Source organism: Somniosus microcephalus, unplaced genomic scaffold (genome assembly GCF_052327205.1).
Source record: "Somniosus microcephalus isolate GS21.2 unplaced genomic scaffold, FLI_Smic_1.0 unresolved_chr1, whole genome shotgun sequence".
Lineage (NCBI taxonomy): Eukaryota > Metazoa > Chordata > Chondrichthyes > Squaliformes > Somniosidae > Somniosus > Somniosus microcephalus.
Genome location: NW_028225179.1, coordinates 146,041,895 through 146,058,728, shown reverse-complemented (window position 1 = coordinate 146,058,728; position 16,834 = coordinate 146,041,895). Strand labels below are relative to the sequence as shown.

General features: G+C 43.7%; 1 protein-coding gene across 1 annotated transcript in view; it reads left to right on the top strand.

The window, feature by feature from the left end:
- LOC147096201 (zinc-binding protein A33-like) overlaps positions 1-16,834 on the top strand; it is a 53,934-nt gene that overhangs the window by 14,896 nt on the left and 22,204 nt on the right. Inside the window, exons 2-3 of the mRNA XM_085975069.1 lie at positions 2,440-2,535; positions 2,882-3,115. Coding sequence (XP_085831195.1) covers positions 2,440-2,535; positions 2,882-3,115 — 330 coding nt within the window. The remainder of the gene's footprint in view (positions 1-2,439; positions 2,536-2,881; positions 3,116-16,834) is intronic.

Below are 16,834 nucleotides of genomic sequence, written 5' to 3'. Positions count from 1 at the left end.
AGTGCTGGTTTCCCGCGCATGCGCAGTGCATGCAGGAAACCGGCACTTCCATTGGGCTTACGGGTGAATACCCCGTGCGTACTCACCCGTGGAGACCCAAATTTCTGGGCCAATATGTTTTTGAAATTGATTAAACTTCTCCCTAGATTTTATAAGGGGGTTATAGAGACTTGGGCCCAATTTTTAAAAAGTGTGCAGTTTATGCCCAAGGGGACTGAGGAATTTTTAGAACAGCCCTTATTTTTGAACAGGTGGGTCAACATCGAAGGAGAGGCTTTATTTAATCAAGCTTTTATAAAAGCTGGTATTATATGTGTGAAAGATGGATTATACGAGGTAATTCCAGGTTGGTTGCCAGAAGCGACAGTGAGGGACATGGTGTGGGAGGAGGATGAGGAGGTAGAGGAAAAAGCAATAGGGATCATGTATGAGAAGATTGTGAGGGCAATGCCACAGGATTGGATGGAAGAAATAAATGCGGAAATCTCCAAAGGAAGTAAAATGCGTCCCGCTTTTCCAAGCTTTCGGCTGGAGAAAGGGGGAGAGTTGGTCCAAATAGACAACTGTAATATTCGAGATTTCTATGAGTTATTTAGAGAATGGAGATTCAAGACACCTGCTGGCCAGGAGTTTTGGCAGAGTATATACCCACAGCTGGACTTCAATAGGATTTGGAAGGGAGTGTGGGCGAATTTTAAATGTCCAGAATGGATTGAACTAGATTTCAAATTGGCTCATAACCGGATTTTTACCATGACGGTCTTGTGCAAGATTGGACGAGTGGAGGCGGCAACTTGCCCAGTGTGTGGGACACGGGTGAGACTCTGTCCCATTTACTGGTGTTATGTCCACAGTTAAATGATTTTAAGTACTAAGTTCAACAGTTGTGTGAAGCTGTTTTGCTGGGTGGGGACCGAAGAGCGAGAATGGGAATCCCGTGGGACTCAATTTTGAGATGGGGATGGCAGGAGAGTCTGCCCGAGTCTAGAGAAGCGGCAATTAATTTAATGTCAGTTTGGCTAGATTCGTGATTGTGCAAAGAAGGAATGCTCTGCTTTTTAAGGGGAGGAGAATCAATCTAAAAGAGTATTTTAAATATAAGCTAAAAGATCATTATATGGCTCTGTGGATGTTTTATTTAGAAAGGACTTTAAAGATAGTATTTTACAATCAATTTTTAAAGTACAATCGATTAATATATGTTACAGGAGAAAATTTAAACTTCAGGTTTTGATGTTAAAATATGGTGGCGGAATGGCTGTGCAGAGCGGCAGAATTGATTCGTATGATACAATGAAATGATCACGATGTTGTAAATGTTCCTAATGTTCAATAAAGTATATTTTTTAAAAAGTTGGTAGCACACTCGCCTCTGAGCCAGAAGGTTGTGGGTTCAAGTCCCACTCCAGGGACTTGAGCACATAAATCTAGGCAGACACTCCAGTGCAGTATTGAGGGAGTGCTGCACTGTCGGAGGTGCCGTCTTTTGGATGAGCTGTTAAACTGAGGCCCCGTCTGCTCTCTCAGTTGGACGTAAAAGATCCCAAAGTACTATTTCGAAGAAGAGCAGGGGAGTTACCCCGGTGTCCTGGTCAATATTTACCCCTCAAACAACATAACAAAAACAGGTTATCTGGTCATTATCACATTGCTGTTTGTGGGAGCTTGCTGTGCGCAAATTGGCTGCTGCATTTTCCACATTCCAACAATGACTACATTCCAAAAAGTACTTCCTTGTCTGTAAAGCACTTTGAGACATCCGGTGGTCGTGAAAGGCGCTATATAAATGCAAGTCTTTCTTTTTTCAAAGGAAATGGAATCAGGTGGTTCCTGTAGCGGGCGGCCGATCCCTAACACCAGTTTTATGCCACACAGCAAGCTGAAAATCTATCTCAGAAACTGCTGAATGTGAAGAAAAAGGGGTCCCATAAAAGTCTGAGCTGTACATAGGAGCAGGAATAGGTCGTTCAGCCCATTGAGCCTGTTTTGCCGGTCAGTTAGATCATGGCTGACCTGTATCTTAACTCCATCTAGCTGCCTTGGTTCTGTAACCCTTAATATCCTTGCTAACAAAAATCCTTCAGTCTCAGTTTTGAATTTTTCAATTGACCCCCAGCCTTACAGCATTTTGGGGGGGAGAGTTCCAGATTTCCACTTCCCTTTGTGTGAAGAAGTGCTTCCTGACATCACCCCTGAACGGCCTGGCTTTCATTTTAAGGTTCTGCCCCCCTGTGGACTCTCCCACCAGAGGAAATAGTTTCTCTCTATCTCCCCTCGCAACTCCTTTAATCACCTTAAACACCTCAGTTAGATCACTCCTTAATCTTCTATATTCGAGGGAATGAATGCTCTGAGAATTTTCATTGATTAAATTAGATGGTATTTAATTTTCAGCTGTTTATGGCACAAAAGTGTACAAATTAACTGATCTTTGTTCAGGAGGAGCTGCGAACCTTACTGAAGCCGGTCCAGGACAAGAAGAAGGAATGTGACTCTGTAAAACGTGATTATGTGAAAACATTAACCCACATTCAGGTACATTTGATGTCACTTTGTTGTATATTTTCCAATCATGATTTGTTTTTCTTTGAACTGTTGAATGTCCATTACCAAAGTAAAACCTCAATTTAGCAAATCATTGAATTAGCTCAGACACTTCCCTTGTGCTGGTGAAATCGGAATTAAAGAAAATACAGCAGCTCGATCCACAGTTAGAGCTCCCTCTACTGAATAAATTATCATCTGGTCCCCATTAACTGGATTTCACTGCAGCAGAGAATGTTTTTCTCTAAAAGATTCTTGTATGAAGAGAACTGCACAGGCTGCACAACCTTTTTAAAATGCTCATTTGTTTTTTCAATCTCACTATTCTTTTCCAAAGGACCAAGGCGTAAAGACAGAGAAACAGATTAAAGCAGAATTTGAAAAACTTCACCAGTTTCTCCGTGAGGAAAAGAGGATTGTGTTGGAAGATCTGAAACTGGAGAAAGAGAAAAACAGTCGGGAGATGAAGGAGAGGATTGAGAAGATAACGGAGGAAATCTCATCGCTTTCAGTCGCTGTTCAGGATATTGAACAAGAGCTGAGTGAACAGGACAGCATGAAGTTTTTAACGGTAGCTGTTTATTTATTTGTTTTTGGTTTCCTTTGTCCCTCTTTGACACAGTCTTCAAGATCGTGCAGGGTGTGCCATCAAAACCTAGAATATTACATTGAATTACAGAGTATTTACAGCACAGAAACAGGCCTTTCGGCCCAACAGGGCCATGCTGGTGTTTGTGCTCCACACGAGCCTCCTCCCACCCTTCGTAGACTAAGCCCATCAACATATTCTATTCCTTTCTCCCTCGTGTTTATCTAGCTTCCCCTTAAATGCATTTATACTATTCACCTCAACCACTCCATGTGGTAGCGCGTTCCACGTTCTCACCACTCTCTGGGTAAAGAAGTTTTATTACGTTAAAGGCACTATATAAATGTAAGTTTTTGTTGAATTCACTATTGGATTTAGAAACATAGAAACATAGAAGAGAGGAGCATGAGTAGGCCACTCGGCCCTGTAAGGGTTTTTCTTAGAGATCTTGCAGAGGTTTCTCTCTCTAGAGGCCTCTCTTTCTTTTGCACAGTAAAACCTTGAGTGGTTCGACCCACTCGCCCCTTAGGCTCTAGACACTGGACTTTGAGGCAGGAACTACAATGCAGAGAATATTCTATAGGCCAGGTTTAATGAAAACAAAATGAAACTTTATTGCATAAAGGAACAAATCAAACTGCAAACCAATAAGGTACATGGGAGGGAAAAACAAATCATAATACAGTACTGGCTAGGATATATACAGGCATATTATTCTTTACAACAGTCATCACGAAATGGGGAAACACACGGAACATCGAGGGACAACAACTCATTGTTAAAATTACCCCTTAACTGCCCACCCCCCTAAGCCTATCTAGATCAGATTGTGAGGGGCCAGAAACATGCTCACCAATCCAGTTGGAAAGTATAGAGTTTTGAAACAGGCCTGCGTTTTGATCCTTTCAGGCGTCCTGTCTCCACGTGGTCAGCGCTGCGGGCTGCGACACTCTCTCTTCTTCCTTGAGGTGAAGGTCACGGACAGGCTGGACACTGGCAGGCCTGGACGTCGGTGGGGACGGAGACCATCTGTTTGACCACGGTTAGAGGTCTCTAGCTGGTTACCATTTTCAGCTAGATTTCTTCTGTAGGGCTGCTGCCCTTTTGTCTCGTCAACGGCCCGGGGTTTGTTGATGATCTCCTGATGGTTACCCCGGGGCGGGACGCAGACTCGAATCACCTTCTTGGTCTCTGGATTGACGTTTCTCTATGGCTCTCAAAAGGACAAGCTCAAAAGTGCGTCTGGCTGATCGCTGGTGGCTGGTTCCCTAATGGCTCCTCCTTCCCATGGCTAACCCGGTGTTGAGTCTGTGTGTTCCAGATATACTTATTTTAATTAACTGGACACTGACAACAGGAAAAACTTAAACAGGTCTTTACTACTTGAAGGTCAGGGCTGAACTGCTTTACAAATTACTACACAGAGCTTATATACCGGTGTGGTCACCACCGGTACTACAATACACAGCAGCAAGAGAAAGTAGTCCATCTTCTTAAGGTAGTCTCTTAAGGTGGTACAGGTTACATACACCACAATTCCTCCCTTTTTAGCTTAACAGTGTACACCCCAATTTAAACATAACATGGATAACATATATTCAACTTTCATGCAAACTGTTCAAAGATTCAGTCTCTGAGGAGGCCTCCTGATCCGAGTTGGATAACGCCTTTCAGGGGTCTCTGATTCTGGTTGCTGGGGTGACTCCTCTAACTGATCTCTTATGGATTGAACATCATCATGTACGTTCGCGTTTGAGGTAGATGCTACAGGTTCAATAATTTCTTCCACTGGTGTCTCTGCCATAGCCATGGGTTCGACCCTTGTTCTCGATTCTACAAGTTGGTCAGCATGACGTCGTATTACGTTTTCACCAATCTCTACCGTGTACATCAGGGGTCCTTGTCTGGCACGAATTGTTCCAGATTGCCATTTCTCATTCTTATAGTCCCGGGCTAACACTGGTTGTCCTATTTCGAAACTCCGAGTGGTCTTGTTATTTACATGATGGAACTGCTTGTTTTCGACTTCCCTACGCACATTTGGTTTTAACAAATCCAACCTGGACCGCAACCTCCTGTTATAAAACATCATGGCAGGGCTTTGATTTGTCACTGCATGTGTGGCGTTTCGATATGCCATTAGGAAATTGTCCACCTTGTGTTGTAGTGGAATATGGTCTTCGCTCATGGCCTTTATCGCCTTTTTGAACGTTTGTACAAATCTCTCGGCCAACCCATTTGTAGCCGGATGATATGGGGCAGATGTATAGTGTTTCACCCCATTCTTCTTCATGAATTTCTGGAATTCTTCTGACACGAACTGCGGTCCGTTGTCTGAACATATTTGTTCTGGCAATCCATTTCTTGCAAATATGGTTCTTAGAACTGCGATCATCTTTTCCGAGGTAGTGGTCGCCATCTTAATTACTTCTGGCCATTTAGAATGTGCGTCTACCGCTATCAAAAACATGGAATCCATGAATGGACCTGCAAAGTCGATATGTACACGTTGCCATGGGGTTGAAGGCCATTCCCATGGATGCAGCGGTGCAATTGGAGGTGCATTTTGAACTTTTTGGCACCCTGAGCAGCTTTTAGTCAGATCCTCTATTTGTTTGTCGATACCTGGCCACCACACATAAGCCCTAGCAAGGCTTTTCATCTTGACTCCCCCCAGATGACCTTCATGCAGTTCCTTCAGAACTCTCTCCCTTAATTTAGGAGGAATAATCACCCTTGTTCCATACATCAATGTTCCTTGACAAATGGACAGCTGTTCTCGTCTGGCTGAGAATGCCGGTAACAGTGGTTCGCCATGTGCTGGTCATCCCTTCACTGTCAATTTGTAGGCCCGAGACAGTGTCGGGTCGTTCCTGGTCTCTCTCTCAATACTCGCATTGGTGACTGGTAAACATTCGATGATGGTCGAGTGAAATAACTCAACAGGGTCAACTGTCGGTGCCTCTTCCGCTGTAGGTAGTGGCAGGCATGACAGCCCATCAGCATTACCATGTTGCTTTGTACCTTTGAATTCGATCTCATATTGATGTGCCCCTAGGAAAAGGGACCATCTCTGGAGCCTCTGCGCTGTCATCACCGAAACACCCTTCTTAGGGTTAAAAATGGAAACCAACGGCTGGTGGTCTGTCAGCAGCGTGAACCTTTGGCCTTGCAGGTAATGATTAAATTTTTTTACTCCCCACACGAGGCTGAGAGCCTCCCTATCTATCTGAGCATAGTTGCGCTCAGCGGAGGTCAATAATCTGGATGCGAATGTGACTGGTCTTTCCAAGCCATTTGGCAACTTATGTGATAGCACTGCCCCAATACCATATGGAGAAGCATCACAAGCTAAACGAATAGGCAGCATTGGGTTAAAGTGAGCCAACACTTCCTTAGAGGTGATCAATGCCTTGCTTTTGTGAAAGGCCCGCTTACAGTCCTCGCTCCACTTCCATGGCACTCCCTTTTGTAAAAGAGCGTTCAGCGGGTGTAGTACCTTGGATAAATTTGGCAGAAACTTGTGGTAATAGTTAATCAACCCTAGGAACGACCTCAACTGGGATACATTTTCTGGAGCGGGAGCCTTCACAACAGCTTTGATCTTGTCAGGTGACTTATGAAGCCCCTCCTGGTCAATGACGTGACCACAGTACGAGATTCGCTTCTGAAAGAACTCACATTTCTGGCGATTAACTCGAAGTCCATACTCTTTCAATCTGGTGAGCACCTGTTCCAAATTTTTCCGAAATGGCGGCTTCCCGCGCTTGGCGGCTTTTCCCGCACTTGTCTTCTTCCTGCGCCTACTAAAATGGCGGCTTCCCGCGCTTGGCTTCTTCCCCCGCTGGCTACAATGGCGATTACCGCGCTGTTGCCGTTCTCGCCTCCCAGCGGTCCTTAATTTCCCCCGATGCTGCTGCTTTTACTCCCCGCTGTCCTCGTGGGCATTAGCGCTTCCTTTCTTGCTGCGCGTCTGTTCCGATTGCAGCCCGGCCCTTTACACCGGCTGCGGTCGAGTTCTCCACCCTTTTTCCTCCGGTCTCACCCCCCTTCTCCACTGACAACGCGGCCGACTTTCTGCCCGTGTCGCTAGATCGGCTTACCCACTGCCGTGGAAGAAGGATGATCACTGCCTGTTGCTGATGGTGGACTTCGTGGTCAGCAATTCCAACCCGGGTTCTCGATGCCTCCCGTGCGAATGCGGTGCTCAGCAGGATGATGAGGGCGGATGCCTCTTCTCGACGTCCGTTCTGGGGACGAAGCTGCCTTGGATGCAATTGCCGCTGGGTAAGATCGACTCGTCGCCACTGTTGAGTCTGTGTGTTCCAGATATACTTATTTTAAATAACTGGACACAGACAACAGGAAAAACTTAAACAGGTCTTTACTACTTGAAGGTCAGGGCTGAACTGCTTTACAAATTACTACACAGAGCTTATATACCGGTGTGGTCACCATCGGTACTACAATATACAGTAGCAAGAGAAAGTAGTCCATCTTCTTAAGGTAGTCTCTTAAGGTGGTACAGGTTACATACACCACACCCGGGAACCCAAATATACTTCTCAAGAGAAGCCTTTATCTCCCGCCAAATCAAGGTTAGTCTTTGTTTAACTTTTGGCGGGCTTGTAGCACAGCGGGGTAGTTATTATATTTAAACTGCTTTCGGGATGGCCGATGATGGCCATCTCTGGTCTGGAATGACCTTGTATTGTTTTGAATGCCTTCTTGATGTTTTTAATGGGCCTTTGATGCTCCCCTTATGAATATAAAACTGTTTCCCTTTGTCTGGGTAAACATTTAGATGGCCTTTTTATCTACAGGCCGATCTGATTGGATCTGCATCCAATCCATATGTATGTGTTCTGTCTGGTTTCTTTTTCTCCGAAACGGCCTTCCAGAACTTACTGTGGGCTGAATCCACAAAGGCTGTCTGGGGACTGCAGGAACCATTTTAAAGAGTCCCAAATGGTTGGTCACGGGGTCTGGCGGACATTTTAAATGTACCTTTTTCTGGGCTTCTTTTAAAACAGTCTTTAAAAACAAGGCCTCTTCTGCCAATAGACCCTTATGTAATAATATTCATAAGAACATAAGAAATAGGAGCAGGAGTAGGCCAATCGGCCCCGTGAGCCTGCTCTGCCATTCAATAAGATCATGGCTGATCTGATCCTAACCGCCAATCTACTATCACAGAACCATCTCCTGAATCTAACAGAATTAGACACACGAAATAGGAGCAGGATCAGGCTACACGGCCCCTGGGCCCGCTCCGCTACCCACAGGGCCATGACCGATCCGAACCTAGACTCATGTCCAAATTCCTGCCCGCTCCCCGTAACCCTTAATTCCCTTTACTTCTAGGAAACTGTCTATTTCTGTTTTAAATTTATGTAATGATGTAGCTTCTACAGCTTTTTGGGGCAGCATATTCCATGGACCTACCACCCTTTGAGTGAAGTAGTTCCTCCTCATCTCAGTTTTGAAAGAGCAGCCCCTTATTCTAAGGCTATGCCCCCTAGTTCTAGTTTCACCCATCATCAGGAACATCCTCCCCGCATCCACCCGATCCAACCCCTTCACAATCTTATATGTTTCAATAAGATCGCCTCTCATTCTTCTGAACTCCAATGAGTAGAGTCCCAATCTATTCAACCTCTCCTCATATGTCCATCCCCTCATCCCCGGGATTAACCGAGTGAACCTTCTTTGTACTGACTCGAGAGCAAGTGTGTCTTTTCTTAAGTATGGACACCAAAACTGTATGCAGTATTCCAGGTGCGGTCTCACCAATACCTTGTACAACTGAAGCAATACCTCCCTATTTTTATATTCTATCCCCCTAGCAATGAAAGCCAACATTCCATTGGCCTTCTTAATCACTTGCTGCACCTGCACACTAACCTTTTGAGTTTCGTGCACCAGGACCCCCAGATCCCTTTGTACTTCAGTACTTTCCAGTTTCTTGCCATTAAGATAATAACTTGCTCTACGATTTTTCCTGTCAAAGTGCATAACCTCACACTTTCCAGTATTGTATTCCATCTGCCAAATCTCTGCCCACTTACTTAGCCTGTCTATGTCCCTTTGCAGGTTTTTTATGTCCCCCTCACTCACTACTTTCCCTCCCATCTTAGTATCATCTGCAAACTTTGATATGTTACACTCGGTCCCCTCCTCCAAATCGTTAATATAGATTGTAAAGAGTTGGGGACCCAGCACTGACCCCTGCGGAACACCACTAGTTACTGATTGCCAGTCTGAGAATGAACCATTTATCCCAACTCTCTGCCTTCTGTTAGATAGCCAATCCTCTATCCATGCCAGAATATTACCCCCAATCCCGTGATTTTTTATCTTAAGCAATAATCTTTTGTGTGGCAGCTTGTCAAATGCCTTTTGGAAGTCTAAATACACTACGTCCACTTGTTCCCCTTTATCCACCCTATATGTTACTTCCTCAAAGAACTCCAGCAAATTTGTCAAACATGACTTCCCCTTCATAAAACCATGCTGACTTTTTCCTATTAAATTATGATTATCCAAATGTCCTGTTATTGTCTCCTTAATAATGGACTCCAAAATTTTACCTACCACAGATGTTAGGCTAACCGGTCTATAGTTTCCAGCCTTCTCTCTACTGCCCTTTTTAAATAAGGGTGTTACATTAGCAGTTTTCCAGTCTGCCGGGACCTTTGCTGAGTCCAGGGAGTTTTGGAAAATTATTACCAATGCATCCACAATCCCTACCACCACTTCCCTCAAGACCCTAGGATGTAAGCCATCAGGTCCAGGTGATTTACCCGCCTTGAGTCCCATTATTTTACCGAGTACCACTTCCTTAGTGATTTTGATTGTGTTTAGCTCCTCCCCCCCTATAGCCCCCTGTTTGTCCAGTGTTGGGATATTCTTAGTGTCCTCTACTGTAAAGACTGATACAAAATATTCATTCAGTATTTTTGCCATCTCCATATTTCCCACCATTAATTTCCCGGTCTCATCCTCCAAGGGACCAACATTTACTTTAGCCACCCTTTTCCTTTTTATATAACTATAAAAACTCTTACTATCTGTTTTTATTTTTTTTGCTAATTTACTTTCATAATCTATCTTCCCTTTCTTAATCAATCTTTTTGTTACTTTTTGCTGTCTTTTAAAGTTTTCCCAATCCTCTATCCTCCCACTAGATTTGGCTACCTTATATGCCCTTGTTTTTAGTCGAATACTATCCTTAATTTCTTTACTTAGCCACGGATGGCTGTCTTTTCTTTTACACCCTTTTCTTCTCAGTGGAATATATATTTTTTGGAAGTTGTAAAATAACTCCTTAAATGTACACCACTGATCATGTATCGTCTTACCCTTTAATCTATTTTCCCAATCCACTCTACTCAATTCCGCTCTCATACCTTCATAGTCTCCTTTATTCAAGCTTAGCATGCTTGTTTGAGATCCAACCTTCTCACCCTCTAATTGAATATGGAATTCAACTATGTTATGGTCACTCATTCCAAGGGGATCCTTTACTAGGACATTATTAATTAATCCTGTCTCGTTACACAGGACCAGATCTAAGTTTGCTTGCCCCCTGGTCAGTTAAGTTACATACTGCTCAAGCAACCCATCCCTAATACACTCAATGAACTCATCCTCAAGGCAGCCCTGCCCAATTTGATTTGTCCAATTAATATGACAGTTAAAATCCCCCATAATTATAGATGTTCCCTTATTACAAGCCTCAACTATTTCCTGATTGATACTCCATCCAACAGAGTTGCAGCTGTTCGGAGGCCTATAGACTACGCCCACGAGTGTTTTTTTTCCCCTTATTATTCCTTACCTCCACCCAAACTGTTTCATTATCCTGATCTTTTGACCCAATATCATTTCTCTGTATTACAGTGATTCCTTCCTTTATTAACATAGCCACCCCACCTCCCCTTCCTTCCTGCCTGTCCTTCCTGATCGTTAAATAACCTGGTATGTTTAATTCCCAGGCATTGTCACCCTGCAGCCATGTTTCTGTAATGTCCACAAGATCATACCCATATGTAGTTATTTGTGCCATTAACTCGTCTATTTTGTTACAAATGCTACGTCCATTCAGATAGAGAACTTTCAAATATGTTTTGTGACACTTAGTTCCTGCTTTTGCCCTTTTTATTACTTTACCTTTTACTCCATACCTTCTGCCCCTTCCTGACATGCTCTGGTTTTTAATTTCCCCACTGCTACCTAAATCTATGACCTTCTCTGTTGTCATTTTTATTATTTGCTCTCTAGGAAACTCCCCCCCTCAATTTTGCGAATCTTACAGCCCCTTGAGCCGGCTCTGCCATTTAATGAGATCATGGCTGATCATCCAAATTCAGCACCCTGTCCCTGCTTTCTCCCCATATCCCTTGATCCCTTTCGCCTTAAGAAATATATCTAACTCCTTCTTGAATATATTTAATGAATTGGCCTCAACTGCCTTTTGTGGTAGAGATATCCACAGATTCAGCACTCTCTAGGTGAAGAAATTCCTCCTCATCTCTGTCCTACATGGATTACCCCTTCTCTTTAGACTGTAACCCCTGCTTCTGGACTCTCCCGCCATTGGGAACATACTTCCTGCATCTAGTCTGTCTAGTCCTGTTAGAATTTTATGTTTCAATGAGATCCCCTCTCATTCTTCTAAACTCCAGCGAATATAAGCTCAGTCAACCCAATCTCTCCTCATACGTCATTCCTGCCACCCCAGGTATCAGTCTGGTGAATCTTCGCTGCACTCCCTCCACGGCAAGAACATCCTTTCTCAGATAAGGCGACCAAAACTGCACACAATACTCAAGGCGTAGTCTCACCTAGGCCCTGTACAACTGCAGCAGGACATCCTTACTCCTGTCCTCGAATCTTCTCGCTATGAAGGCCAACATACCATTTGCCTTCTTAACAGCCTGCTGCACCTGCATGCTTACCTTCAGCGACTGGTGCACAAGGACGCCCAGGTCTCGTTGCACTTCCCCTTTTCCCAATCTATTGCCGTTCCAATAATAATCTGCCTTCCTGTTTTTGCCACCAAAGTGGATAACCTCGCATTTATCCACATTATACTGCATCTGCAATGCCTCTGCCCAATCACCCAGCCTGTCCAAATCATACTGGAGTTTCTCGGCATCCTCCTCACAGCGCACATGCCCACCCAGCTTTATGTCATCTGCAAACTTGGAGATATTACATCTAGTTCTATCGTATAGAGCATTAATATATATTGTGAATAGCTGGGGTCCCAGCACCGATCCCTGCGGTACCCCACTAGTCACTGCCTGTCACTCGGAAAAAGACCCGTTTATTCCAACTCTTTGCTTCCTGTCTGCCAACCAGTTCTCTATCGAAGTCGATACCTTACCCCCAATCCCATGTGCTTTAACTTTACACGCTAATCTCTTATGCGGGACCTTATCGAAAGCCTTCTGAAAGTCCAAATACATCACATCCACTGGTTCTCCCTTATCTATTCTACCAGTTACATCCTCAAAAAATTCCAGTAGATTAGTCAAGCAAGATTTACCTTTTGTAAATCCATGTTGACTTTGTCCGATCCTGTCACTGTTTTCCAAGTGCTCGGCTATTACATCTTTTATAATGGACTTTAGCATTTTCCCCACTACTGATGTCAGACTTACTAGTCAATAATTCCCCGTTTTCTCTCTACCGCCTTTTTTAAATAGTGGGGTTACATTAGCTATCCTCCAATCCATGGGATCTGTTCCAGAGTCTATATAATTTTGGAAGATGACCAGCAATGCATCTACTATTTCTAGGGCCACATCCTTAAGTACCCTAGGATGTAGATTATCAGGCCCTGGGGATTTATCGGCCTTTAATCCCGTCAATTTCCCTAACACCATTTCCCTACAAATACTGATTTCATTCAATTCCTCCTTCTCATTAGACCCTATGTTCCCCGACATCTCTGGAAGGTTATTTGTGTCCTCCTTTGTGAAGACAGAACCAAAGTATGTATTTAATTGGTCAGCCATTTCTTTGTTACCCATTATAAATTCCCCTGATTCTGACTGCAAGGGACCTACACTTGACATCACCAATCTTTTTCTCTTCACATATCTATAGAAGCTTTTACAGTCAGTTTTTATGTTACCTGCAAGCTTACTCTCATACTCTATTTTCCTCCTCTTAATTAATCCTTTTGTCCTCCTTTGCTGAATCCTAAACTGTTCCCAATCCTCAGGTTTGCTGCTTTTTCTTGCCAATTTATATGTCCTCCCCTTGGATCTTATGCTATCCCTAATTTCCCTTGTTAGCCACGCTTGTGCCACCTTTTTTGTTTTATTTTTATGCCAGACTGTGATGAACAAATTCTGTAGTTCCTCTATGCGATCTTTAAATGTTTGCCGTTGCCTATCCACTGTCAACCCTTTAAGTAATGTTCCCCAATCCAGCCTAGCCAACTCGCGCCTCATACCATCGTACTTTCCTTTATTTAAATTCATTCATGTCCCTAGTCTCTGAGTCAACTACTTCACTCTCCATCTTCATGAAGAATTCTATCATATTATGGTCACTTCTCCCCAAGGGGCCTCGCACAACAAGATTGCTAATCAATCCTTTCTCAGTATATAATACCCAGTCTAAGATGGCCTGATCTCTAGTTGGTTCCTCGACATATTGGTCCAGGAAACCATCCCGTATACACTCCAGGAATTCCTCCTCCACAGTATTGTTACTAATTTGGTTAGCCCAATCTATATGTAGATTAAAGTCACCCATGATAACTGCTGTGCCCTTATTGCACGCATCTCTAATTTCCTGTTTAATGCCATCCCCAACCTCAGCATTACTGTTTGGGGGTCTGTATACCACTCCCACTAACGTTTTCTGCCCCTTGGTATTTCTCAGCTCTATGCATACAGATTCCACATCATCAGAACTAATATCCTTCCTTACTATTGTGTTAATCTCCACTTTAACCAGCAATGCTATACCTCCTCCTTTTCCTTTTTGCCTGTCCTTCCTGAATATTGAATACCCCTGGATGTTGAATCCCCAGCCTTGGTCACCCTGGAGTCATGTCTCCGTAATCCCAATTATATCATATCCGTTTACCTCTATTTGAACAGCTAATTCATCCACCTTATTAAGAATGCTCCTCGCATTAAAACACAAAGCCTTCAGGCTTGTTTTTTTAACACTCTTAGTCCTTTTAGAATTAATATTTACTGTGGCCCTGTTTGATTTACACACTTGATTTCTCTGCCTTCCACTTTTGCTTTTCTCCTTCCTGTCTTTTGCTTCTATCCTTGCTTCCCTTTCCTCTGTCTCCCTGCACAGGTTCCCAACCCCCTGCCATTTTAGTTTAAACGCTCCCCAACAGCACTAGCAAACACTCCCCCTCGGACATCGGTCCTGGCCCTGCACATTTATTAGTGACTTTCTTGTATTTATGGCCCCTAGTTCTGGTCTCCCCTGCAAGTTGAAACATCTTCTCTACGTCTATCAAACCCTTTCATAATCTTAAAGACCTCCATCAGGTGACCCCTCAGTCTTCTCATTTCTAGAGCCTGTTCACTCTTTCCTGATTGGTGCAACCTCTCAGTTCTGGTATCATTCTAGTAAATCTTATATGCACCTTCTCCAGTGCCTCTATCTTTTTTTTATAATATGGAAACCAGAACTGTTCCCAGTACTCCAAGTGTGGTCTAACCAAGGTTCTATACAAGTTTAAGATAACGTCTCGGCTTCGCAATTCACTAGAAATGAGCCCCAGTGCTTTGTTTGTTTTTATGGCCTTATTAACCTGTGTCACTACTTCTAGTGATTTGTGTATCTGGTATCCCCAGATCCCTCTGTTCCTCTGCCCCATTTAGACTTATTTTCCAAGGAGTATGTGGCCTCCTTTTCTTCCTACCAAAATGTACCACCTCACACTTGCCTATATTGAAGTTAATTTGCCAATTACACGCCCATTCTGCAAGTTTATTAATATCTTTCTGTATTTTATCGCAGTCCTCCTCAGTATTAACTATATCCCCCAACATAACAAAAACAGATTATCTGGTCATTATCACATTGCTGTTTGTGGGACCTTGCTGTGCGTAAATTGGCTGCCGCGTTTCCCACATTCCAACAGTGAATCCACTTCAAATAGTACGTCATTGGCTGTAAAGCACTTTGTGACGTCCGGTGGTCGTGAAAGGTGCTATATAAATGCAAGACTTTTTTTTTAGGTGTCATCCTCAAATTTTGGAATTGTACTTCCAATTCCCGAGTCCAAAGGGTTTCTGTAAATGGTGAACAACAGTGGTCCCAGCACCGATCCTTGTGGAACACAACTTTACACCTTTTGTCAATCTGAGTAACTATTTTGAACCCCTATTCTGTGTTTTCTGTTCTGTAGCCAGCTTGCTATCCATTCTGCTACTTGTCCCCTGACTCCACATGTTCTGACCTTAGTCATGAGTCTACTATCAAAGGCCTTTGGAAATCCAAATATGTTACGTCTACTGAATTCCCCTTGTCTACCCTTTCTGTTACTTCAAAGAATTCAATGAGGTTGGTCAAGCATGACCTTCCTGTCCTGTTTTGCACACTTTGTACAAAAATAATAAATTGCAGGACAACGGATTATTACAATTTAAACTCTTTTAATGAAACATCAGGTCTGATCTGACTCACAGCAGTACAGCACCATGTGGACAAGATGGAGTCAGGACCCCCACTGGGTCATCTAAACAATAGCAGTCCTTACAGATGCCTGCAGGCCAACGACAACTCAGCATGTGATCACATGTGAATATAATAGGTATTCCTTACAGATGCCTGCGGGCCAATGATAAATCAATATGCATATGTTACATCCCCTTTCTTTTAAAAGAAAAATGTTATGCATTACTTTTGAACCTTTCTTCTACATAATGTTCTCAGTAGCATCAACATATAAGTAAACACAACATTTAACTAGCACTGAAAACATCTCAACATTTCAATAACAATGTACAGTTTTTTTTAGGGCAGCGATCCGCCTACACCCTTTCGACAGTTCACAAGTCAAGGATAACTCTAGGCTTGACCTCTCGTTGGAATGACGGTGTTGTTCCTTGGTGTTCAGGAGGTGCCTGCGATTGCGGCGGTACACCTGTCCTTCTGGGGTGCGGACGTGATACGATCGCTCAGTGTCAGCTGGCTGGATGACGACTGCTGGCTTCCAGTAGTCATGCTCTTGGATTCTGACAGATTCTCCATTGTGCAGCGGCGGCAGTAGTCTAGCTGACCTGTCATAGTAACTCTTTTGGTGTTGCTGTCTCTGTACATGTTTTGCATGCACTTGCTTGCAGCCGACGACCTCTGGCTGCAGCTGCTGGTTGGTGCTTGGAAGGATTGAGCGAAGTCTGCGGCTCATCAATAGCTGTGCTGGTGACTTGAAGTTGTCAACCGGAGTGTTGTGGTACTCAAGGAGACTGATGCAGGGGTCTCTTTTGTCCGCTTTGGCTTTGTCCATGAGTGTTTTTGCAATCTGGACAGTTTTTTCAGCAAGACCATTACTTTGAGGGTAATGTGGGCTTGATGTGACATGTGTGAAATCCCATGCCTTGTACTGTCTCTAGCTCTGCGCGGTTCTTCGGCGGCTCCATCTTCTTGATGGCGGAGATTTTCTCTGGAGCCGGCTTAATGCCATCAGTTGTGAGGCGATGCCCGAAA